General features: G+C 42.3%; 1 protein-coding gene across 1 annotated transcript; it reads left to right on the top strand.

Annotated features, from left to right (window-relative positions):
• Positions 1–18,383: 18,383 nt before the first annotated feature.
• dirc2 (disrupted in renal carcinoma 2) lies at positions 18,384–25,123 on the top strand. Its single transcript, NM_001141452.1, is given in 2 exon segments — positions 18,384–18,774; positions 24,806–25,123. Coding segments are annotated over 2 exon segments (393 nt in total). The 5' UTR covers positions 18,384–18,479; the 3' UTR covers positions 24,904–25,123.
• Positions 25,124–25,392: the final 269 nt, after the last annotated feature.

The following is a 25,392-nucleotide window of genomic DNA, read 5'->3' as shown; positions in this document are numbered from 1 at the left end:
ATTCAAACAGTTTTAGAAACTTTGGAGTGTTTTCTATCCAAAGCCAATAATTATATGCATATTCTAGTTACTGGGCAGGAGTAGTAACCAGATTAAATTGGGTACGTTTTTTATCCAGCCGTGTCAATACTGCCCCCTAGCCCTAACAGGTTAAAATGTAATATTGTCATTCTAAGATTTATAGATGAATATCTCTTGAAAGCACCTGTCATACCAGATTTAAAAATAACTTTACTGGGTAATCACACTTTGCGATAAAAGGGGATGCGATACTCAGAAAATTAGCTAGTAATTCCAGCTCGGCGCCATCTTGGAACAATTGCATATCACATCTAATCTTGTATACTATTGTCAATAATCCCTTACCTTTAGTTGTCTTCATCAGAAAGCACTTCCAGGAATCCCAGGTCCACAACAAATGTGTTTTCGGTCGAAAAAGTCCATCCTTTATGTTCCATTAGCTTGCTGTTGTTAGCGCGTCTGAAGGCTGTATCCAAATGCTCCGTCGGGCGCGGGACAGCGGTTTCGAAAAATATTTTTTTCCCCCCATTTAGGTTCGTTCAAACATGTCAAACGTTGTATAACATAAATCTTCAGGGCCTGTTTCAACAAGAGAGCCAATAAGATTCGAGGGGGACGATTGTATTGTGTTTCAAAACGTTTCGAAAGGAGGGGGTTTGACAGGGCCGCCGGCGTCATAATGGTGATGGCCCTCCCCCTGTGACCAATTTCCACAGCGTCTCATTCATTCAGTTTCGACAGTAGAAGGCTCAAAACACTTTGTAAAGACTGGGGACATCTAGTGGAAGCAATAGAAAGTGCTCAATGAACGATAGCTCACGGTGTGATTAATAGGGAAAGGTGAAGTTGAGTCCACAATTCAGAATTCCACTTCCTGTTTCAATCGGTCTCGGGGTTTTGACTGCCATATGAGTTCTGTTATACTCACAGACACCATTCAAACAGTTTTAGAAACTTTAGGGTGTTTTCTATCCACAGGTATTAATTATATGCATATCCTAGCTTCTGAGTTTGATTAGTAGGCCATTGAAAATGGGCACAATTTTTTTTCAAAATGCGCTGTGGCGCCCCCTATCCCAGGGTGAGCCCTTAAAAATATTTTTGATATTCTGAAGGCTGGCAGACAAAAGCCAATATTTACGCTACCAAATGTACAAACAATTTTACTGGAGCTTTATTTTAGACCACATCAAACTGCAAAACCTGCCAGAGACCAGAGCAACTGGAGGAAGCTTGAGGTTGGTCATTCTGCAGCTGAAAAGTGATGATAAAGACAAATAGGTCCTTAACAATTTCTTGAGAACATTGGAAAAGCACAGTATATCACAACTAAACTAAACATAGGCCCACAAATTGTTCAGTAAATATAACAGTAAACAACAAGGTCTTTGGAGCCAAAGAGGCAACATAGCCATGCAAGATGCACAGAGCTCAATGGCTGACTTTCATAAATTATGAAGAATGGTGGAGTAGAATATCTTCATGACAATGCCTAAAGTTTGGGTGAGGTAATGCAGTGAGGTAATGCAAAGTTGGCCCAGTCCAGACCCAACCCATAGATCCTACAGGCACTGATCCTAAATCAGCACTCCTAATGTGAGACACTTAATACATACAGCCTCTGAAATAATTGGTGTTGTGACGTGACTATCATTAATGTGATGACTGCTATTCATCGGCATGTTTTCGTCTAGTTTTCACTTGTCGAGAGTTTCAGAGGGTCTTACCATTTTCTGGTCTTGTAGTTTTAACCATTTCGTGAAGTCTGGCTTACACCATCCGCCTGCTTGGTCTAATGTACAGTACATTTCGTTACGAGTCCTTGTAAGCACTCTGACCTGAAAGGCAGTTCCATCATGTTGACACGAACTCTGAGCTCACTTGGGCATGGCTACTGACTGGCACAAGTTTTGCAAGAGAAACAATTCTCATTTAGATGGCAAAAATCACATTATCTTTTCACAAATACTTTCATATTTAAGCATATACGTTTTACAACATTTAGATGTAAATCTGATATATACACGTTATCACGTCTTCCTGATAATTTTAATGACATCACAAAATAGACATTCGTTTTCCATCTGTCATAATTCCCAACATTTGGATATTGAAATATATTGTCCCAATGTTCATTGTTTGAAGTTTTGGCAAGTTTCTGTAATGGCTGTTGAATGGAGTAGACCAAGGCGCAGTGTGGTTAGTGCTCATCTTTGTAATTTAATGGAAAAAGAGAACACTTTACAAATAAACAAAAGACAACAGCCAAACAGTTCTGTCAGGTAACAAATGACTAAACAGAAAATAACCACCCACAAAGCCCAAAGGAAAACAGGCTGCCTAAGTATGGCTCCCAATCAGCGACAACGATATACAGCTGTCCCTGATTGAGAGCCATACCCGGCCGAAACAAAGAAATACCAAACATAGAAAAAAGGACATAGAATGCCCACCCCAACTCACGCCCTGACCAACCAAAATAGAGACATAAAAGGATCTCTAAGGTCAGGGCGTGACAGTCTCTCTCTGTTGTGACAAAGGGATTTGTTTTACTTCTCCATACTGCAGGGGCAAGAGAGAGAAAGTTTACGACTGGTCCGTTAAGTAAAAAAAACGGCCCAACTCACCCAGGACATGGGGGTCCGGCTATCTTCAAACCTTTGTATCAGGAATCAAGGTAAGACACAAGTGCAGACTGTGTGAAGTAACAATGTGTATTGTAACTACAGGGGCAGGCAAACGACAGGTCAAGGCAGGCAGGGGTTGATAATCCAGAGCAGAGCCAAGGTACAGGACGGCAGGTAAAGGGTCAGGACAGGCAAAGGTCAAAACCAGGAGGACAACAAAAAGAAAGACTGGGGAAAACCAGGAGCTGAGACAAAATGTTGGTAGGCTTGAACAAACAAGACGAACTGGCAACATACAGACAGAAAACACAGATATATGTCTGTAATCAAGCCCTTTTGAGTGGATAAACTCATGATTGGTCCACCCATGCCCACCCATGGCTTCACCACTGCCCAGTCATGTGAAATCCATAGATTAGGGCCTAATGAATTTATTTAAATTGACTGATTTCCTTATATGAACTGTAACTCAGTAAAATCGTTGAAATTGTTGCATGTTGCGTTTATATTTTTGTTCAGTATATGAAGTGCCTAAGGGGCTGTGGATACATGAAGAGCCTAGGGGTTAGAGTTGTTTCTGCACTGGACCGTTCTCTTACTCTTCTTCTCATGCCGTCTCCCATTCTGAATCTGACAGCCTTCCCTCCTAGGAATCGTGACAGGTGGTCCACAGTCTGACACGCATAGCCAATATTAATCAAATACATTTTGTGCCGAATACAACTGGTGAAGACTTTACCGTGAAATGCTTACTTACGAGCCCTTCCCAACGATGCAGAGTTTAATAATTCAAATTAAATAGTAACACAAGTAATGAAATCAAATAGAACAATGGAGCTATATTAGTGCTGTGCGATGATAAAAAAAATGATCACGGTTTTCGATTTCACATTTTTTTTCAATATTAAATGCACTATGCATTACATGGATTGAATGCTGTAACAACACTGAATGAAACAATTAAGAAAAGTCCCATGATGGTAGTGACTGCTGTCGTGTCTTTGGCTATGCCGGATTAAGTGATATGACATGCTAACTTATAAAATGATTTCTCTGTAATTAATATTACCTGATTAAGCTAATCATGTAAATGTAATTAACTAGAAAGTCGGGGCACCACGGAAGAACGTTTATAGAGCTGTTATCTTCCGAATAAACTCTTAAAATACTTAGTAATATTTTACCTCGATAGCAGTCAATATTAACCCTTGTCTTATTTTCAGTCTCATAATGAAAGTTGTAAATTCTTGGCTATCTTCACGAACCCTGGCTAACAAGTTGAATCAGCAATACAACATTGGGTTTAATTATTTATTTACTAAATACCTAACTAATCACACAGAATTACAAATACACAAAATACAATGATGTCATACAGAATTCACCCCTGGTGAACGGAACCTGTATCATGGCTGGTTAAAACAAAGGAAAGGGGGTTGGGCTTGAATGAAAGAGCGGGAAGATTTAGGAACACAGAAACAGCAGCTATGCTATCGTAAATACATTATCTTATGCATTCTAAATTACCGCCCATTTGGAAAAGGAAAATGCAATAAATATTTACTCTGAGCTGCGCTTCGGTAGATTGGTCGTAGATGCTGGCCGGGTTGGCCAACAGATCTCCCTGTTTTCGGAAGAATGTCAATGGTGGTCCATTGGATACGTGGTGGTATCTTCGTCTGGTTGTTAGACTGGATCCGTCGTCCGTCCTTTCCTAACCCACGTTAGCAGCGGCCGCTGCTAACTCAACGGCTAGGAAGGAGCACTTCTGTAGTGAATAAGCTCAAAGTTCATACCAGTTCATACCAGAGCTCACGCCGAGGTTGGCTTAGTTCTGTACTTGACATGTGTGTCCTTCTAACGTAGAGGCTGCAGACCTCCCGTACTGGAACAACGTGGTTATCTTTTCGTCAAAGGATTATATAGTGGAGAGGGGGAGGGAGGTGTTTCATCGTTTATAACCGCTGTCTCTTCACAGGGTCGAGCAGGGCACTTTCCTTATGAAAACCCAATTCTCTCGTTTGGAAGCTAAAATTACATTTCATCTCCTAACAAACATTTTCAATATCAAACATTTCAATTGCATAACAATTCCATGTGACTGATAACTAGAGGGTGGATACTTTCCCAGGTACAATTTATGTCGTCCTGTCATCAATCATAATGTCTCAGATGACAACTGAAATGAAATCCATACTCATTACGTTATCAAGCATATTTCCAACTGGTTTTATTAACAAAATATGGTTCCTTTTCCCCATTTGTTTGATGTTCCCAGACTCTCTATATTTAACACAGGCTATTCACGTCCTTCAGTAGATTCAGAGAGGGGAAGAGAGAAAGGTATTTATGGGGGGGGGGGGGGGGGGGGTCATAAACCTTACCCACAGGCCAACGTCATGACACTGCCCATTTACTGCATCATTTATTTACATTACTTTAATAAAATATTTGTTTTATTTGATGACTTTATTATTTCATTCCAAATCATATAATCTCATCTCTAAAGAGCTGCTGCCTATGCTGTCTGACAAAATCACTATTTTAGTAGTTATGCAAAGTAAATAAGGCATACTTTTATGACTGTGGAATACCAACTATCAATCACTTAGATCATGTATTTTCAGCCTTGTGAAGCAACTGCTATCGATCACCCTTTCTCTCTTCTCTTAAAGGGGAATTTCACCCTGGGGGAATCTGGGCTTGTTTTCATCATGTCCAAGGCATTTCTAGGTCAGTGAGATGCGTTTCACACATAATTTCCCAGTAGGAAGGCAGGTCTGGGCTTCTCGTGCTGAATATACACCCTATTATGGCTTCTGGTGTATTGATCTGGGGGGCGAGATCTGAAATTAAATGTAGTCCTGCTTTGTGGCATTTCGTGAAGGCTCTATGTGATACTGATCACACTATATGTTTTTGTGCTTGTTGATATGGTTGTCCTTGTTCGATAGAGCCATTGGATGTCTTTCAGCGATGTTCCTGTCAGCTGATTTATTCCTAAATATATAAGCTGACACATTTTTTCCAGTCTCTGAAAGACTACAACTCGTGTGAGGCGGTGCTTTGCGCTCTGGCCCCGTCCCTCCCCAAAGCAGGCTTTTATGAAAGGGAGACACTAACAACCTAATCTTATGGGCAAAACTGAAAGAACTGACCAGACCACAATGGCTTCAAGTGATTCCTGTCATCAACACGAATTCAGATGGAGCATTTTTTGTTGTTGTTGCTACATGGCGGTATTTAACCATACATGTTTCAACCGGAATATAGCGAAGAGGATTCGAAAACAAAGCATTGGATTTAGCTAGAAGTCACAAAGTTAGCTAGCTAGCTAACTTTAGTTTATCTAATGAAACCAATATTGTGTATTGCTGGCTAACATACTACTTTGGGGGGAAATCAAATAATTGTTCTGTTTGCTAACTTACGTAGTTAAGTAGGTAGCTAGCTAAAATAGATAATCAACTACAGATAGCCATACCTGTGACAAACAATAGAAGAGGTTTTACAATCGGAGATCTATTGTATCTCGATTGAAAAACGTATTCTCTTTTTAGTCATAGATATGGCTACTAAACAACAAGCTTAACTTACAACCAGCCACCTAAACTAGGTTTACCAGCAAACGTGAGCACATGACTGGAGTTGGCTAGCTAGTTAGCCTGGCACCTGCTAACTTGTTACTATATGCTAGGCCTACCATTTGTAACATTTTAGCAAACTTGCAAACATTAGAAACTGTAAATACTAAACAAAAATATAAACGCAACATGCAGTGTTGGTCCCATGTTTATATTACACAGGTGGGGACAATAAAAGGCCACTCTAGAATGTGCAGTTTTGTCACACAACACAATTCCACAGATGTCTCAAGTTTTGAGGGAACATGCAATTGGCATGCTGACTGCAGGAATGCCCACCAGAGCTGTTCCCATATGCCGCCTCCAACATAGTTTTAGAGAATTTGGCAGTACGTCCAACCGGCCTCACAACCGCAGACCATGTGTATCCATGCCAGCCCAGGACCTCCACATTTGGCTTCTTCACCTGCGGGATTGACTGAGACCAGCCACCCGGACAGGTGACGAAACTGTGGGTTTTCACAACCGATGGATTTCTGCATAAACTGTCAGAAACCGTCTCAGGGAAGCTCATCTGCGTGCTGGTCATCCTCATCAAGGTTTGACCTGACTGCAGTTCGGTGTTGTAACCTTCGATGGCCACTGGCACGCAGGAGAAGTGTGCTCTTCACGGATGAATCCCAGTTTCAACTGTACCGGGTAGATAGCAGACATTGTGTCATGTGTGCGAACGTTTATTTTTAATATTTTTTATTTAACCTTTATTTAACTAGACAAGTCAGTTAAAAACAAATATTTTTTTACAATGACGGTCTACCCCAGCCAAACTCTAACTCAGACGACGCTGGGCCAATTGTGCGCTGCCCTATGGGACTCTCAATCATAGCTGGTTGGTTTACGGCCTGGAATCGAACTAGGGTCTGTACTGATGCCTCTAGCACTGAGATGCAGTGCCTTAGACCGCTGCATCACTCGGGAGCCCCCGTTGCTGATCTCAACGTTGTGAACAGAGTGCCCCTTGGTGACGGTGGGGTTATGGTATGGGCAAGCATAAGATATGGAAAATGAATACAATTGCATTTTATCGATGGCAATTTGAATGCACTGCAATACCGTGACGAGATTCTGAGGCCCATTGTCGTACCATTTATACGCCGCCATCCCCTCATGTTTCAGCATTATAATGCATGGCCCCATGTTGCAAGGATGTGTACACATTTCCTGAAAACTGAAAATGTCCCAGTTCTTCCATGGCCTGCATACTCACCAGAAATGCCCCCCATTGAGCATGTTTGGGATGCTCTGGTTTGACATGTACGACGGCATGTTCCAGTTCCTGATAATATCCAGAAACTTCGCACAGCCATTAAAGAGGACTGGGACAACATTCCACAGGCCACAATAAACAGCCTGATCAACTCTATGCAAAGGAGATGTGTTACGCTGCATGAGGCAAATGGTGGTCACACCAGATACTGACTGGTTTTCTGATCCACGCCCCTAACTTTTTTTTAAGGTATATGTGACCAACGTCGTACATTATCTGTATTTCTCGTGATGCAAAATCCATAGATTAGGGCCCAATGAATGTATATAAATTGACTGACTTCCTTATATGAACTGTAACTCAGTAAAATCTTTGAAATTGTTGCATTTTGCGTTTATTTTTGTTCATTATAGTTTTACCAGCTGGCTATGTAACATCATTGACAAGGGCTGACATTTGTTATGATCATGACCGTGGAGGCTTTTAAAAATCACTAAATTATAGGCATGATGCAAGATAGGATTCCAAACAGATGTAAATATCAATTATTGTCTATCAAGCAAGCTATCTAGCTAAGTTTACTAGCGAACAATGAGAAGAAACAATAATACAACGATTTTACTGTTGTAAATCTCTAAAACTGATAAGCTGGTTTTACTATAAAAATATTTGCCTAAGCATGCCTGTTTGACTTGGCTGTACCCAAACGCTGTCTGCCTACCTACCTACTGTAGGTACATTTGTATGGTCTGGTCACTGTGCAAAGGTTGAGGGTAATGCCATATTTCCTTCTATTATGCTAGATATTGTTCGTAAATATAATCTATGTGCCTATGTACATGTATGCATGTTCAACTAGTCTACCCTAATGGCCTCTGCAGAGCTCAGCTCTGTACTGCATCGCTGTGCATCGACCCACACTTTGTACCAATGCGGAGGGCTTCGTATAGCTCCACATTGACATGATTTGTTGACAGTAGGTGGGGGCGGGAGGTTCAGTATACAGTACCAGTCAAAAGTTTGGACACACATACTAATTCAAGGGTTTTTCTTTATTTTTATTATTTTCTACATTGTAGAATAATAGTGAACACATCAGAACTATGAAATAACGCATATGGAATCATGTAGTAACCAAAGAAGTGTTAAACAAATCAAAATATATTTTAGATTCTTCAAAGTAGCCACCCTTTGCCTTGATGACAGCAGAGTTATTGTGCAAATTTGTAACATAATACAAATTGTAATTCATAACATATCATATACAAAATGGGTGATAACATCCAATAATACATACCATACGAAATGTAACATATCATACTAAAAGGAATGTCTTGGATTTACATTCAGAATAATATGAAAATCTCTGACACCAGGCATGGATTATGGTTATTGTAGTTAATTACAACATGTTCTGCGCTATGTAGAATATTGGTCTGTTGGAAACTACAACTCCCTACTACATCACACAGTTCAGACTTGATCTGATTTGTCTCTACAGAAACTGCATATCGAGCTTACATAATTATTTTTATTAAATTAAATTCTAATAATTGAACTGACGTCGGGTTCATGACAAAACGACATGCATATACTGGGAGTACCAGTACCAGATCAATGTGCAGAGGTACGAGGTATTTGATGTAGCTATGAACATGACGGTAGGGTATAGTGACTAGGCATCAGGACAGATAATAATAACAGTAAAATAAAGAACAGAGTAGCAGCAAATGATCACTGTAAAAGTATGTGTGTGTAGTGTGTGTGTAGAAAAGGCTCTGCATGGTCAATTTGACGCCAGCCTCCGCAGACGTCAGGGCTTACATACTTCTTGCGCTTAGCAGAGCAGAGCTATTGTGAAGGAAGTTGTCAAAGAAGTGAGTTTGTATTTATACAGGATGTACCGCCCCTAAAAATGAATGGCCCCGGAGGGGATGGCTGCAGTTTCACGGGCTCCTAACCAACTGCGCTATTTTGTTAGTTTTTTTGCATTGTTTGTAACAAATTTTGTACATAATGAATGCTATGCTACAGGACTGTTTTGCTAGCACAGACTGGAATATGTTCCGAGATTCATCCAATGGCATTGAGGAGTATACCACCTCAGTCACCGGCTTCATCAATAGTGCTTTGATGAGGTTGTCCCTACAGTGACCGTATGTACATTTCCCAACCAGAAGCCATGGATTACAGGCAACATCCGCACTGAGCTAAAGGCTAGAGCTGCCGCTTTCAAGGAGCGGGACACTAATCCAGACACTTATAAGAAATCCCGCTATGCCCTCAGAAAAACCATCAAACAGGCAAAGCGTCAATACAGGACTACGATTGAATCCTACTACACTGTCTCTGATGCTCGTTAGATGTGGCAGGGCTTGAAAAACATTACGGACTACAAAGGGAAACCCAGCCTCGAGCTGCCCAGTGACACGAGCCTACCAGACGAGCTAAATGTATTTTATGGTCGCTTCGAGGCAAGCAACACTGAAGCATGCATGAGAGCACCAGCTGTTCCAGACGACTGTGTGATCACGCTCTTCGTAGCCGATGTGAGGAAGACCTGTCAAAAGATCAATATTCACAAAGCCGCGGGGCCAGACGGATTGCCAGGACGTGTACACAAAGCATGCGTGGACCAACTGGCAAGTGTCTTCACTGGCATTTTCAACCTCTCCCTGACCGAGTCTGTAATACCTACATGTTTCAAACAGACCACCATAGTCCCTGTGCCCAAGAAAGCAAAGGTAACCTGCCTAAATGATTACCGCCCTGTAGCACTCACGTTGGTAGCCATGAAGTGCTTTAGGCTGGACATGACTCACATCAACACCATAATGCCGGTGTTGGACATGACTCACATCAACAACATCATGTCGGAAACCCTAGACCCACTCCAATTCACATACCGTCCCAACAGATCCACAGATGAAGAAATCTCAATTGCACTTCACACTGCCCTTTCCCACCTGGACAAAAGCAACACCTATGTGAGAATGCTGTTCATTGACTACAGCTCATCGTTCAACACCATAGTGCCCACAAAGTGCATCACTAAGCTAAGGACCCTGGAATTAAACACCTCCCTCTGAAACTGGATACTAGACTTCCTGACGGGCTGTCCTCAGGTGGTAAGAGTAGGTAACAACACATCTGCCACGCTGATCCTCAACACTGAGGTCACTCAGGGGTGCGTGATTAGTCCCCTCCTGTACTCCCTGTTCACCCACAACTGCGTGGCCAAGCACGACTCCTACACCCTCATTAAGTTCGCTGACGACACAACAGTGGTAGGCCTGATCACCGACAACGATGAGGCAGCCTATAGGGAGTAGGTCAGAGAACTGGCAATGTGGTGCCAGGACAATAACCTCTCCCTCAATGTGAGCAAAGCAACGGATCTGATCGTGGACTATAGGAAAAGGAGGGCCGAACAGGCCCCCATTAATATCGACGGGGCTGAAGTGGAGCGGGTCGAGAGTTTCAAGTTCCTTGGTGTCCACATCACCAACAGACTATCATGGTCTTAACACACCAAGACAGTTGTGAAGACAGCACGACAACACCTTTTCCCCCTCAGGAGACTGAAAAGATTTGGCATGGATCCCCAGATCCTCAAAAAGTTCTACAGCTGCACCTTCGAGAGCATCCTGACTTGAGAGCATCCTGATCACCGCCTGGTATGGCAATTGCTCGGCATCTGACCGTAAGGCGCTACAGAGGGTAGTGCGTACGGCCCAGTACGTCACCGGGGCCAAGCTTTCTGACGTCCAAGATCTATATACTAGGTGGTCTCAGAGGAAGGCCCAAAAAATTGTCAAAAACTCCAGTCACCCAAGTCATAGACTGTTCTCTCTGCTACCAGAGCGCCAAGTCTAGGACCAAAAGGCCCCTTAACAGCTTCTACTCCTAAACCATAAGACTGCTGAACAACTAATCAAATGGCCACCTGGACTATTTACATTGACCCTCCCCCCCTCTGTTTTTACACTGCTGCTACTCGCTGTTTATTATCTATGCATAGTCACTTTACAAATGACCTTGACTAACCTATACACCGCACATTGACTCGATACTGGTACACCCTGTATATAGCCTCGTTATTGTAATGTAATTTTCTCGTGTTACTTTTTTAAAACTTTAGTTATTTAGTAAATATTTTATTAACTCTATTTCTTGAACTCCATTATTTGTTAAGGGCTTGTAAGTAAGCATTTCATGGTAAGGTCTACACCTGTTGTATTCGGCGCATGTGACAATTATTAGAATTTTTTTTAACACACCTGCATATGTAGTGTGTGCATCTGTAGAGTATTAATGAAAGGCAACATGATGTCAGTTTTAATTGTTTGTCATCTACATCATCAGATCAAATGATTTAATATGCAATCACAGAAACAGACAGTCAAACAAACACACACACAGTACACCTCAATTGTCACGTTCTGACCAGTAAAGGGGTTATTTGTTATTGTAGTTTGGTCAGGACGTGGCAGGGGGTGTTTGTTTTATGTGGTTCGGGGTTTGTTGGGTTATGTTATTATGTAAGAGGGGTGTTTGTTTAGAGTGTTCCGGGGTTTTGGGGCTATGTTCTTGTTAGTTTATTTCTATGTTAGTTCTAGTCTTTCTATGTCTATGTTAGTTAATGGGGTTGACCTTCAATTGGAAGCAGCTGCTCCTCGTTGCTTCTAATTGAAGGTCTTATTTAAGAGGGGTGTTTTTCTTATGGGATTTGTGGGTAGTTGTCTCCTGTTTTGTGCCTGTACACCTGACAAGACTGTTTAGTGTTGTTTTTGTATACGTGATTTGTTTGTTTTCCTTCTTCAACAATAAAAAGAAGATGAGTATTAATATTCCTACTGCGTTTTGGTCTGATCATTACGACACCCGTTACATCAATCGTGCTGACAACTGCATAAAAGACTATTGACAGTAAAATAATAAGGACACAACTTTAAACTCTTACTACACGAAGAGAAATCTAGAGTAGGTAGTTTTGCCAGAACAACAATCATTTGGGTCTCAACTTTCTTTACACTTGCACGAACAAATCAGAGAGGAATTAAACAAAGCTCAAGTGGCTTTTTTTCCGCTGTGAATGAGGCAAGAATAATTAAGTACTTCTGGGTCATGGATTTTTGGAATCCTTCAGAATAAGAGTCCTGTCCTGTATAATTTGTAAATGAATAATTAGGGCAAGAATGACATAAAATCGGCACAATTATCGATATATTTTACATTGTGTCACTGTAAAAGAGGGGTCCATTCTACTCTGTTAGATACCTGCAAGGACTAGGAAGGGATAAGATAGTCGGGTGGGTATGGGTGATTGGTGTAGGCCTACGTATGGGCTCCCGAGTGGCGCAGCGGTCTAAGGCACTGCATCTCAGTGCTAGAGGTGTCACTACAGACCCTGGTTCGATTCCAGGCTGTATCACAACCAGCCGTGATTGGGAGTCCCATAGGGCAGCACACAATTGGCCCAGTGTCGTCCGGGTTAGGGTTTGGCCGGGGTAGGCTGTCATTGTAAAAAAGAATTTGTTCTTAACTGACTTGCTTAATTAAATAAAGGTTAAAATATATATATATGTATTATATAGCCTAGTTCAGAGTTTACTCTATTTGGTAAATGCTGTTTGTTTTATTTCACATAAAGACAAAAATGTCTTTATACTTTTTAGCTCAGCTACTGTTGGGTTGTTTCCAATTATAAATGAAACGCTGTTTCCACACAAGACTTTAACGTGTTTCTGACTGGCATTATGGTGCGTAATTCCAACCATCAACAAGATTGTGCGTAACGACCAACCTTATTGAGATGCAAACTAATGGAAATCTGGTTTGGCATTTGATGAAGCACTTTGGCAGTTTGAAGTGACTCAAATCAAATTCTTAATTTTTTTTGCATATCCAACTCGAATCTGTTATTTTTCCTGTAGTCTGAACAGCCAAAAGCAAATGGAATCGAATATTTCAAGCCACATACAAATCTTATTCCTGGCCATGCAATGTGTCTGAACGATCAAATCTGATTTTTTTGCTCTCAAGTGGTTTTTAGACTGTTATTTGGCATATCTTATTGCTTGCTAGCTACTTTGTTGACAATTTAACAAGAACATGTGGTAGCCAACTAGCTTGTTAATGGTTTACATACAAATTTGTGACTGTGCTATAAAGCTAAATAGTTACCTAGCTAGCTAATTGGCTTCTGTGGCTAGCCAAAAAGGACTTGTTTTGAAAGTGTTCCTTTACTATGATTTTGAACGTTCAAAGCAACTGGGAAACATCCATGGCAGGCATTGTTGTCACTTTAGCTGGCTACGTAACTTCTGAGTGATAGGAAGCATGAGCCCCACCACCAATCAGCCTTTGTGATGTGTGTTTTGTCCTATATTTTATTTAATTAATTTTTTTAAATGATCCCAGCCCCTGTCCACACAGGAGGCCTTTTTCTTTTTGGTAGGCTGTCATTGTAAATAAGAAGTTGTTCTTAACTGACCTGCCTAGTTAAATAAAGGTTAAATAAAATTAAAATAAATAAATACCACTGCACACACATCTGTCCGTACTATGATCACTAGCGTAGCAATGCCAGCAAATGACTGCTGTCTGAACACACACATTTCTGATTTGGTCACTTTTAACTTGCTGTTTGGACAGTGAATATTCCCAAACGGATTTGAAAAACAAAACTGATTTGAGCATTAAGGCCTGCAGTGTGAACAAGGCTTTACAGACTGACATACCCATCTAATTAGCTAGATCATGGATGGGCAACTGGCAGCCCACAGGCTTTGAAGGCCCTTGGACTGAGTTTACGAACTCAGTCGGCATCCAACATGAAGAATGTACTGCATTTATGCCGATTGGCAACTCTTTAAGGCCTGCAAAAGGAGCAGCAACGCACAGATTAATTGTGCATGAGTTGCCAAATCATGGGGCAAATCAGTCTAAACAATAGTACTTTGTCCCTATTTTCAACGCTTTTGTGTCATATTTTTTGTTAAACCGAATCAAAAGACGGCGGCGCTGCTGTGCTGAACTCTGCAACATGGATAGATGGAAATCGACACATAATGCTAGAAATGAAGAAACATATCCTATTTGTATGAGGGGTTGAAACTGGTTCTGGGAACAGAGCCAAAAACCAGAAAATAATGACATTTTTCGAGGAACAGAACCAGAACTGAGAACGAAAGTGATCTATACTGTTCTGGAACAGAACCGTTCTTTTAAAAGCATGTTATTTTACACAAAGCGCGTATGCAAAGCCTTGACTGTCAGTCAGGAACTTATTCCAGTGTCTGCCTGCCTGCCAGCTGAAAATCTTTGCCAGTGTGTGTGTAGGCTACCCTCTCAGAAGCATGCACGTTACAGGCGTGATTCAGATATTAGAATTTTAATTAGAGAACAATGGATAAACTTTTTCAATGCTAGTTAAGGATACTATAGTTATCACGTTTCACATTTGATTTATTAACTACAAAAAGGTAAGACGTGTTTTTATTTTAATTCTGGAGCCACTCTGCACACACAAGCTTGTTAGCTAGCTAGCATGTTAGCTAGCTCTGGTCTAGCTCTCAAGTTCTAGGTGGCAGTATGTGCAATGTAATGGAACTGAGAGTCATGATCAAGGGCTAGCTCTGGTCCAACGTTAGTTAAGCCAACTCTCTGAAGTTCAAAGACATTCAAAGTTCCTTCATAGAAGCCGCTCCTCCGTAGGGATAATTCTGTGGGCCTAGCTAATTTAGATAATGCATGTCATAACAGCAAGATGCCCAGCACGCTCTCCTCACCCGCAAAATTTCAGGCACGTCGCACCCTACATTACACCTGTATGTCCAATGCATAGCTTTCCTGCGCCATAGCAAGCTTCTGTATCCATTGGTGAAGTAATTGGATTTCGAGCTAAATGTAAAAAAATAAATAAATCAGAGAGTTAAGAAAGGAACAATATAAACCATGATTATTTTGTTTTGAACCAGTTCAGAACTTTATTTTGCTGGTCGGAACAGCAAAACAGAACGGAAAAAAAGAATTGTTCTGTTCAGAAAGAAACGATTGGAAAATAATTTCGGTTCCAACCACTGATATCAGTCTAAACAATCAGTATATCGACGTGTTTAGATATAGGCAGAAACTCAAGCAGGAAGTACCCGTGCTTCGAACTATTCAACGCTGGTCTGACCAATCGGAATCTATGCTTCAGGATTGTTTTGATTACGTGGACTGGGATATGTTCCCGGGTAGCTTGCGAAAATAATCGAGACGCGTACATGGATACGGTGACTGAGTTTATAAGGAAGTGTATAAGAGATGCAGTACCCACAGTGATTATTAAAACATACCCTAACCAGAAACCATGGATAGATGGTAGCATTCGCGCAAAACTGAAACCATGAACCACCGCATTTAACCATGGCAAGGTGACTGGTAATATGGCAGAATACAAACAGTGTAGTTATTCACTCCGCAAAGCAATCAAACAAGCTAAACATCAGTATAGAGATAAAGTGGAGTCGCAATTCAACGGCTCAGACACGAGAGTATGTGGCAGGGACTACAGACAATCATAGACTACAAAAGGAAAACCAGCCACGTCGCAGAGACTGACGTCTTGCTTCCGGACAGAATAAACACATTCTTTGCACGCTTTGAGGATAACACAGTGCCAACGACGTGGCCCGCTACCAAGGACTGTGGGCTCTCGTTCTCCGTGGCCGACGTGAGTAAAACATTCAAAAGTGTTAACCCTCGCAAGGCTGCCAGCCCAGACGGCATCTCTAGCCACGTCCTAAGAGCATGCGCAGACCAGCTGGATGGTGTGCTTACGGGCATATTCAATCTCTCCCTATCCCAGTCTGCTGTCCCCACATGCTTCAAGATGGCCACCATTGTTCCTGTACCCAAGAAGGAAAAGGTAAATGAACTTAATGACTATTGCCCCGTAGCACTCACCTCTGTCATCATGAAGTGCTTTGAGAGACTAGTCAAGGATCATATCACCTCTACCTTACCTGCTACCCTAGGCCCACTTCAATTTGCTTACTGCCCCAATAGATCCACAGACGACGCAATCATCATCACTCTGCACACTGCCCTATCCCCTCTGGACAAGAGGAATAACTATGTAAGAATGCTGTTTATTGACTATAGCTCAGCATTCAACACCATAGTACCCTCCAAGCTCATCATTAAGCTCGAGGCCCTGGGTCTGAACCCCGCCCTGAGTCCTGGACTTTCTGACGGGCCACCCACAGGTGGTGAAGGTAGGAAACATCACCTCCACTCCACTGATCCTCAGACACTGGGGCCCCACAAGGGTGAGAGCTCAGCCCCCTCCTGTACTCCCTGTTCACCCATGACTGCATGGCCAAGCACGCCTCCAACTCAATCATCAAGTTTGCAGATGACACAACAGTAGTAGGCTTGATTACCAACAATGATGACACAACCTACAGGGAGGAGGTGAGGGCTCTGGGAGTGTGGTGCCTGGAAAACAACCTCTCACTCAACATCAACAAAACAAAGGAGATGATCGTGGACTTCAGGAAACAGCAGAGGGTGCACCCCCCCTATCTGCATCGACAGGGCCGCAGTGGAGAAGGTTGAAAGCTTCCTTGGCGTACACATCACTGACAAACTGAAATGGACAACCCACACAGACAGTGTGGGGAAGAAGGCACAACGGAGCCTCTTCAACTTCAGGAGGCTACATTTTTGGGGCTTGTCACCTAAAACCCTCACAAACTTTTACAGGTACACATTTGAAAGCATCCTGTCAGGTTGTATCACAGCCTGGTACGGCAACTGCACCGCCCGCAACGGCAAGGCTCTCCAGAGGGTGGTGCGGTCCGCCCAACGCATTACCGGGGGCAAACTACCTGCCCTCCAGGACACCTACACCACCCGATGTCACAGGAAGGCCAAAAAGATCATCAAGGACATCCTACCCGAGTCACTGCCTGTTCACCCTGCTATCATCCAGAAGACGAGGTCAGTACAGGTGCATCAAAGCTGGGGCAGAGAGACTGAAAAACTGCTTCTATCTTAAGGCCATCAGACTTTTAAACAGCCATCACTAGCACATTCGAGGCTGCCTCCTATAGGCATAGACTAGAAATCACTGGCCACTTTAAGGAATGGAACACTAGTCACTTTAATCATGTTTACATATCTGGCATTACTCATCTCATATGTATATACTGTATTCTATACTATTCTACGTTATCTTACTCACTTAATGTTTAAATATCTGGCATTACTCATCTCATATGTTTTCTATACTATTCTACGGTATCTCATTCACTTAATAATGTTTACATATCGTGCATTACTCATCTCATATGTATATACTGTATTCTATACTATTCTACTGTATCTTAGTCAGTTTCCGCTCTGACATCGCTCATCCATATGTATATAGTCTTAATTCATTCCTACTTAGATTTGTGTATATTGGGTATATGTCGTGTAAATTGTTAAATATTACTTGTTAGATATTACTGCACTGTCAGAGCTAGAAGCACACGCATTTCGCTACACCCTCAATAACATGTGCTAATCACGTTTAGTCGGATTCCGCTGGAAAATGTTTCATCTATTGCTAAATGTTTTGCAACGGAAATCGTTTACCGTTTACTTTCGGAACCAAACGGAAGCAACACCAGCTAAAGGATCCAAACGGGGCGGGACCTAACATTAATTTGTCGTTGCAAAACGTTTTGCAACAGACCAAACGTTTTGCAACGGAATCCAACTAATAGTAATGCCAACATCCCAGGTTTCGGTTTCAAAATTGTGACCATTTCCGTGAACGTCCAGGCATGCGCAGTGAAGTAGCAATGACATCGATTGTTATTGTTTCTCTGGGCAACTGATATTGAAGTTACCGGTACATTTGTTGCCGTTGTGTAATCGAATATTGGACATAGCGCTCGGACTAAATCGCTGCTGAACGAACGCTACATTGTATCAAATGCGATGGGTGCTGCATCGAGCACAGAGGGTGAAAGGGAACCTCTTCTTGTTCCTCCTGACCGCGAGACGAGCATTCAGCCAGTTTACAGCCAAGTCTACGGGAGAAGATGGCTGGTTCTGACTCTGTTTTCCTTGTTAGCGTTCATGCAAGGGATAGTATGGAACACCTGGGGCCCAATTCAGAACTCTGCCATGCATGCGTACGATTTCACCAAATCTGACATCGCCGTGCTGGTTCTTTGGGGTCCAGTGGGGTTCGCGCCTTGGCTGCTATTTATATGGCTAATGGACAAAAAGGGTGAGTTGTTTTGTTCTAAATGGCAGTTGACAATACTGTACTGGAACACAATGTACTTTCCTTTATGTAAAATGTTTTAATTGTTTGTCTCCATTCCAAAATTCTATAGTTTTATTGCAGTGCATGAAGTTGACACATAAATCCCTATAAAACTTTCAAGATAAGATATTGCTGAGAAATCATAGATCAAAGTCGATCAGCTAAGCTACCCCCCCCCACCACCCCCCAAACCAAATCAACCACAAGAAAGGAAACAAAGAAACATTTAAACATTTTCCCTCAGATTGACCTAGTTTCAATGTTGATATTCAAATCAAATTGTATTAGTCACATGCGCCGAATACAAGCATTTCACTTTACAGTGAAATGCTTACTTACGAGCCCCTAACCAACAATGCAGTAAAAAAAAAAAATACGTATAAGAAATAAAAGTAACAAGTAATTAAAGAGCAGCAGGAAAATAACAATAGCGAGACTATAAACAAGGGGTACCGGTACAGCGTCAGTGTGTGGGAGCACCGGTTAGTTGAGGTAACATGTACATGTAGGTAGAGTTATTAAAGTGACTATGCATAGATGATGACAACAGAGAGTAGCAGCGGTGTAAAAGAGGGGAGGGAATAGGTTTTGTCGTGCCCTCTTCACCACTGTCTTGGTGTGCTTGGACCATGTTAGTTTGTTGGTGATGTGGACATCAAGGATCTTGAAGCTCTCAACCTGCTCCACTGCAGCCCCGTTGATGGGAATGGGGGCGTGCTCGGTCCTCCTTTTCCTGTAGTCCACAATCATCTCCTTTGTCTTGATAACATTGAGGGAGAGGTTGTTGTCCTGGCACCAGACGGCCATAAATAACATAATGCTTCTGTCTTTTCAGTATGTTCTCTTCACCAAGTCTTTTTAGTAACCATTACAATCCAGCCTCCATAGAAGAACATATTACTGTAAGAAATGGTGACTGACTTTCTGCCTCTGTGGAATTTTTGCTAGGACCCACTTATGTGTTAGTCTCTGAAATCTCTTTCACCAAGCTCTCAAACAACACAGTCCAGTCAAGTGTAATTTACAGGCAGTTCAAGTAACACTTAGAAGGAGCCATGTATAAGTGCTCCCATACAGGCTAGCTAACCACCAAACCAAACCAGTTCCTCCACATCACTTGATTGACACCGTTAGCTAACACCCAGAACACACTGTCAGGTGACAAAAACAGTTAATTTATCCCCCAGGTAACATAAAAGCAAATAACATATAAAGCATATTAAAGCAAAGGGCATTTGTCATAAGTTTGTCATGTGGTTAGTTAGTCATCTAGGGACATGACTGTCTCTCTAAAACAAAATGATGACGGTGCTATGGGTGTTACATAATCAAAACAGGTCATACAGTGTAATACAACATTTAGAATGTCAGTGGTATCATGGCTGCAGTATCCCAAACCTGACTGTTAAATATGGCGCTAAAGAGGAAAGTGTTTGTAAAGTTTCCCCTCTGAGTCAGGAGTTTCTAGAGTTGGAGAAATACATAAACGGAGATCACTCCGTATCAGTTTGTGTTAGAGCTGTGCAGCGGTCCATCTGATTTCAACATTTTAAAGCACTAAAATCAGACATTGATTTTGAGAGACATTTCATCAGTTGGCCTACATACTACAGTAGCAAAAAATCTGAAGCTTCAAACTTTGATATAAGAGTGTACTAGGGGGAAATAGGAGAAGTGTGACTTATGCCTGATTATAACTCGATTACATCATCTCCTTCATTTGAGAGTCAGGCAAACCATCTTTGGAAAAACAGCAACATGGAACTAACAACCCCTGCCTGCATTTCAATGTTGCATAAGTCACACTTCTCCTATTTCCCCCTAGTACACTCTTATATCAAAGTTTGAAGCTTCAGATTTTTTGCTACTGTAGTATGTAGGCCAACTGATGAAATGTAGCTCCAATGACTGTCTGGTAGAGATTACAATGAAATGTATTTTGTACACAGGATCCAAATACCAGCATCTGCCATTGTTTAGTTGTGCCATCTTTAGTACATGGAGATCTGACAGACAGAAACAGAGAGTTCCTAAAGGGAACCCGCAGAAACATTCGGAGATACAGAATTTAGGTTTCCCCAACATTTCTTTATTTTATTTGTATTTATTAAACCTTTATTTAACTAGGCAGTGATCAAAATCAGATTTAGTTTATCTAATGATAGGATTAGGCCTATTTCTACTATCAATTTGTCACCAATTGTGTACTTTCTCAGCTAGTGACTCTCACTAGCTGAGAGTCACTAGATTTAGATGCACTATTGTAAAGTGGTTGTTCCACTGGATATCATAAGGTGAATGCACCAATTTGTAAGTCGCTCTGGATAAGAGCCTCTGCTAAATGACTTAAATGTAAAAAAAAAAAAAATTGAAATGAAATTGGGGAACAGATAATGACTGTAGGGTAACAGAAGTTCTCTTAAATGATGGTCATGTGGTGGAAACTGAAAATGTAGACTTAAGACAGAAAGGAAGCTGCATTTCTCTGGGTGTGTATATGAGGAAGAGAACTGGGATGTTGTTGTTTGGGGGGAGTTGACTGGGGACTAGTGATTCATATTTGGGATAATGTTTAGATTGATCTCAACAATTATACAAAGTACACTATGTGACCAAAGGTATGTGGACACCTGCTCGTCGAACATCTCTCATTCCAAAATCATGGGCATTAACATGGACTTGGTCTCCCTTTGCTGCGATAACAGCCTCCACTCTTTTGGGAAGGCTTGTTGGAACATTGCTGCGGTGACTTGCTTCCATTCAGCCACAAGGGCATTAGTGAGGTCGGGCACTGATGTTGGGCGATTAGGCCTGGCTCGCAGTCGGAGTTCTTCCACACCGATTATGACAAACCATTTCTGTATGGACTTCGCTTTGCACAGGGGCATTATTGTCCTGGAACAAGAAAAGGCCTTCCTCAAACTGTTGCCGCAAAGTTGGAAGCACAGAATTGTCTAGAATGTGATGTATGATGTAGCATTAAGATTTGCCTTCATTGGAACTTACGGGCTTAGCCCGAACCATGAAAAACAGCCCCATACCATTATTTCTCCTCCACCAAACTTTACAGTTGGCACTATGCATTCGGGCAGGTAGCGTTCGCCTGGCATTCGCCAAACCCAAATTCGTCCGTCGGACTAACAGATGGTGAAGTGTGACTCATCACTCCTGAGAATGCGTTTCCACTGCTCCAGAGTCCAATGGCCACTCCAGCCGACGCTTGGCATTGCGCATGGTGATCATAGGCATGTGTGCGGCTGCTCGGCCATGGAAATTAATTTAATGAAGCTCCCGACGACAGTTCTTGTCCTGACGTTGCTTCCAGAGGCAGTTTGGAACTCAGTAGTGAGTGTTGCAACCGTGGACAGACTATTTATTCACGCTTCAGCACTTGACGGTCCCGTTCTGTAAGCTTGTGTGGCCTACCACTTTGCGGCTGAGCTGTTGTTGCTCCTATATGTTTCCAATTCACAATAACAGCACTTGCAGTTGACTGGGGCAGCTCTAGCAGGGCAGAAATTTGTCGAACTGACTTGTTGGGAAGGTGGCATCCTATGATGGTTCCATGTTGAAAGTCACTGAGCTATTCAGGAAGGCCATTCTACTGCCAATGTTTGTCTATGGAGATTACATGGCTGTTTGCTCGATTTTATACACCTGTCAGCAACGGGTGTGGCTGAAATAGCAGAGTCTACTAATTTGAAGGGGTGTCCACATACTTTTGTATATACAATGCATTCGGAAATTATTCAGACCCTTTGACTTTTTCCACGTTTTGTTAGAGCCTTATTCTAAAATTGATTAAATTGTTTTTTCCCCTCATTCTACACACATTAGCCCATAATGACAAAGCAAAAACAGTTTTTTGGGACATTTCTGCTAATAGATTAAAAATGAAAAACAGAAATATCAGTTTTACATACATATTCAGACCCTTTACTCAGTACTTTGTTGAAGCACCTTTGGCAGCGATTACAGCCTTGAGTCTTATTGGGTAAGATGCCACAAACTTGGCACACCTGTATTTGGGGAGTTTCTCCCATTCTTCTCTGCAGATCCTCTCAAGCTCTGTCAGGTTGGATGGGGAGCGTCACTGCACAGCTATTTTCAGGTCTCTTCAGTCCAGAGATCTTCAATCGGGTTCAAGTCCGGGTTCTGGCTGGGTCATTTCAAGGACATTCAGAGACTTGTCCCGAAGCCACTCCTGCATTGTCTTGGCTGTGTGCTTAGGGTTGTTGTCCTGTTGGAAGGTGAACCTTCACCCAGTCTGAGGTCCTGAGTGCTCTGGAGCAGGTTTTCATCAAGGATCGTTCTTTGCTCCGTTCATCTTTCCCTCGATCCAGAGTAATCTCTCAGTCCCTGCTGAAAAACATGCCCATAGCATGATGCTGCCAACACCATGCTTCACCGAAGGGATGATGTCAGGTTTCCTCCAGAAATGACACTTGGCATTCAGGCCAAAGAGTTCAATCTTGGATTCATCAGACCAGAGAATCTTGTTTCTCATGGTCTGAGAGTCTTTAGGTGCCTTTTGGCAAACTCCAAACGGGCTGTCATGTGCCTTTTACTGAGTGGCTCTTGCTGGCCAGTATACCATAAATGCCTGATTGGTGGAGTGCTGTAGAGATGGTTGTCCTTCAGGAATGTTCTCCCATCTTCACAGAGGAACTCTGACAGAGCTCCAGAGTGACCATTGGGTTCTTGGTCACCTCCCTGACCAAGGCCCTTTTCCCCCGATTGCTCAGTTTGGCCGGGCAGCCAGCTCTAGGAAGAGTCTTGGTGGTTCCAAACTTCTTCCATTTAAGAATGATGGAGGCGCCTCCCGGGTGACGCAGTGGTCTAAGGCACTGCAGTGCAGTGCTAGCTGTGCCACCAGAGATTCTGGGTTCGAGCCCAGGCTCTGTCGCAGCCGGCCGCGACCGGGAGGCCCATGGGGCGACGCACAACTGGCCCAGCTTCGTCCGGGTTAGGGAGGGTTTGGCCGGCAGGGATATCCTTGTCTCATCGCGCACTAGCGACTCCTGTGGCGGGCCGGGCGCAGTGCACGCTGACCAGGTCACCAGGTGTACGGTGTTTCCTCCGACACATTGGTGCGGCTGGCTTCCGGGTTGGATGTGCATTGTGTCAAGAAGCAGTGCAGCTAGGTTGGGTTGTGTTTCGGAGGACGCATGGCTCTCAACCTTTGCCTCTCCTGAGTCCGTACGGGAGATGCAGCGATGAGACAAGACTGTAACTACTACCAATTGGATACCACAAAATTGGGGAGAAAAACAGGGTATTAAAAAAAAGAAAAGAACAAAAAAAAAATAACAAAAATAATGATGGAGGCCACTGTGTTGTTGGGGACCAGATCTGTGCCTTGACACAATCCTGTCTCGGAGCTCTACGGACAATTCCTTTGACCTCCTGGCTTGGTTTTGCTCTGACATGCACTGTCAACTGTGAGACCTTATATAGACAGGTGTGTGCCTTTCCAAATCATGTCCAATCAATTGAATTTACGACAGGTGGACTCCAATCAAGTTGTGGAAACATCTCAAGGATGATCAATGGAAACAGGATGCACCTGAGCTCAATTTCGAGTCTCATAGCAAAGTGTCTGAATACTTATGTAAATAAGGTATTTCTGTTTTTAATTTTTAAGAAATTAGCAAACATTTCTAAAAACCTGTTTTCACTTAGTTATTTCGGGGTATTGTGTGTAGATTGATGAAAAAAAAAATTGAAACCATTTTAGAATAAGGCTGTAACGTAACAAAGTGGAAAAAGTAAAGGGGTCTGAATACTTTTTGAATGCATTGTGTAGTAGTAGTGTAACATTTGGAAATATTATACAGAATAACCTCCCATTTTTCTCTCTCTACTCCCTAACCTACTTCAACCCCACCTCTCCCATCGCTGTCTCCCCTCTTCTCTTTACTCTCTCTCCATCTCTCCCCTCTTTCTCCACCTCGCCCCTTTCTTGCTCCATCTCTCCCCTCTTGTGCTGCAGGTCTGCGGGTGTCTCTTCTACTGTCAGCCTTCTTCATGGTGATTGGGGCAGCGCTGCGAAGTGTCCCTGTACCAGAACAACATCTAAGGCGATGGTAACAACCCTCACTCCCAGAGCCATGCTATATACTTTATATATAGTCCATACCAGGGGTCTCCAACCTTTTCTAGCATGAGAGCTACTCATTTCTTTTCAAACTCTTCTCTTTTCCTCTCACCTGCAAGTCTTCCACTGGTCCTTACTGTACACAATAACGTTTTCTGTCAATATACTTGGTAAAAATAATGGTAAATAAACAACTCTTAAGGATGGCCCTATAAAATCTGTGATTTTTCTTTCTCCAAATTATGTTTGAAATTTTCCCAAATTATGTTTTCTCAGTTGTATTTTTCCTGGTTTTACATTTTGTTTTGTTTTTCACTCTCAACATTACAATTGTTTATTAGAGGAACAGTGAAATTGGATGTTCATGTAAATGCTTAAATTACAACAGAAGACAATTTCTTGGGGGGGTCTGGAAGAAAACTAACAATTATTTATTTTGTATTGCGTATCTAGTGAGTGAGGATTGTGCCGTCTAATGTGCC

The sequence above is a fragment of the Salmo salar genome, chromosome 25 (assembly GCF_965601325.2).
Source record: "Salmo salar chromosome 25, fSalSal1, whole genome shotgun sequence".
In the NCBI taxonomy this organism is placed as follows: Eukaryota; Metazoa; Chordata; class Actinopteri; order Salmoniformes; family Salmonidae; genus Salmo; species Salmo salar.
This window is presented reverse-complemented; position numbering and strand designations above follow the sequence as displayed.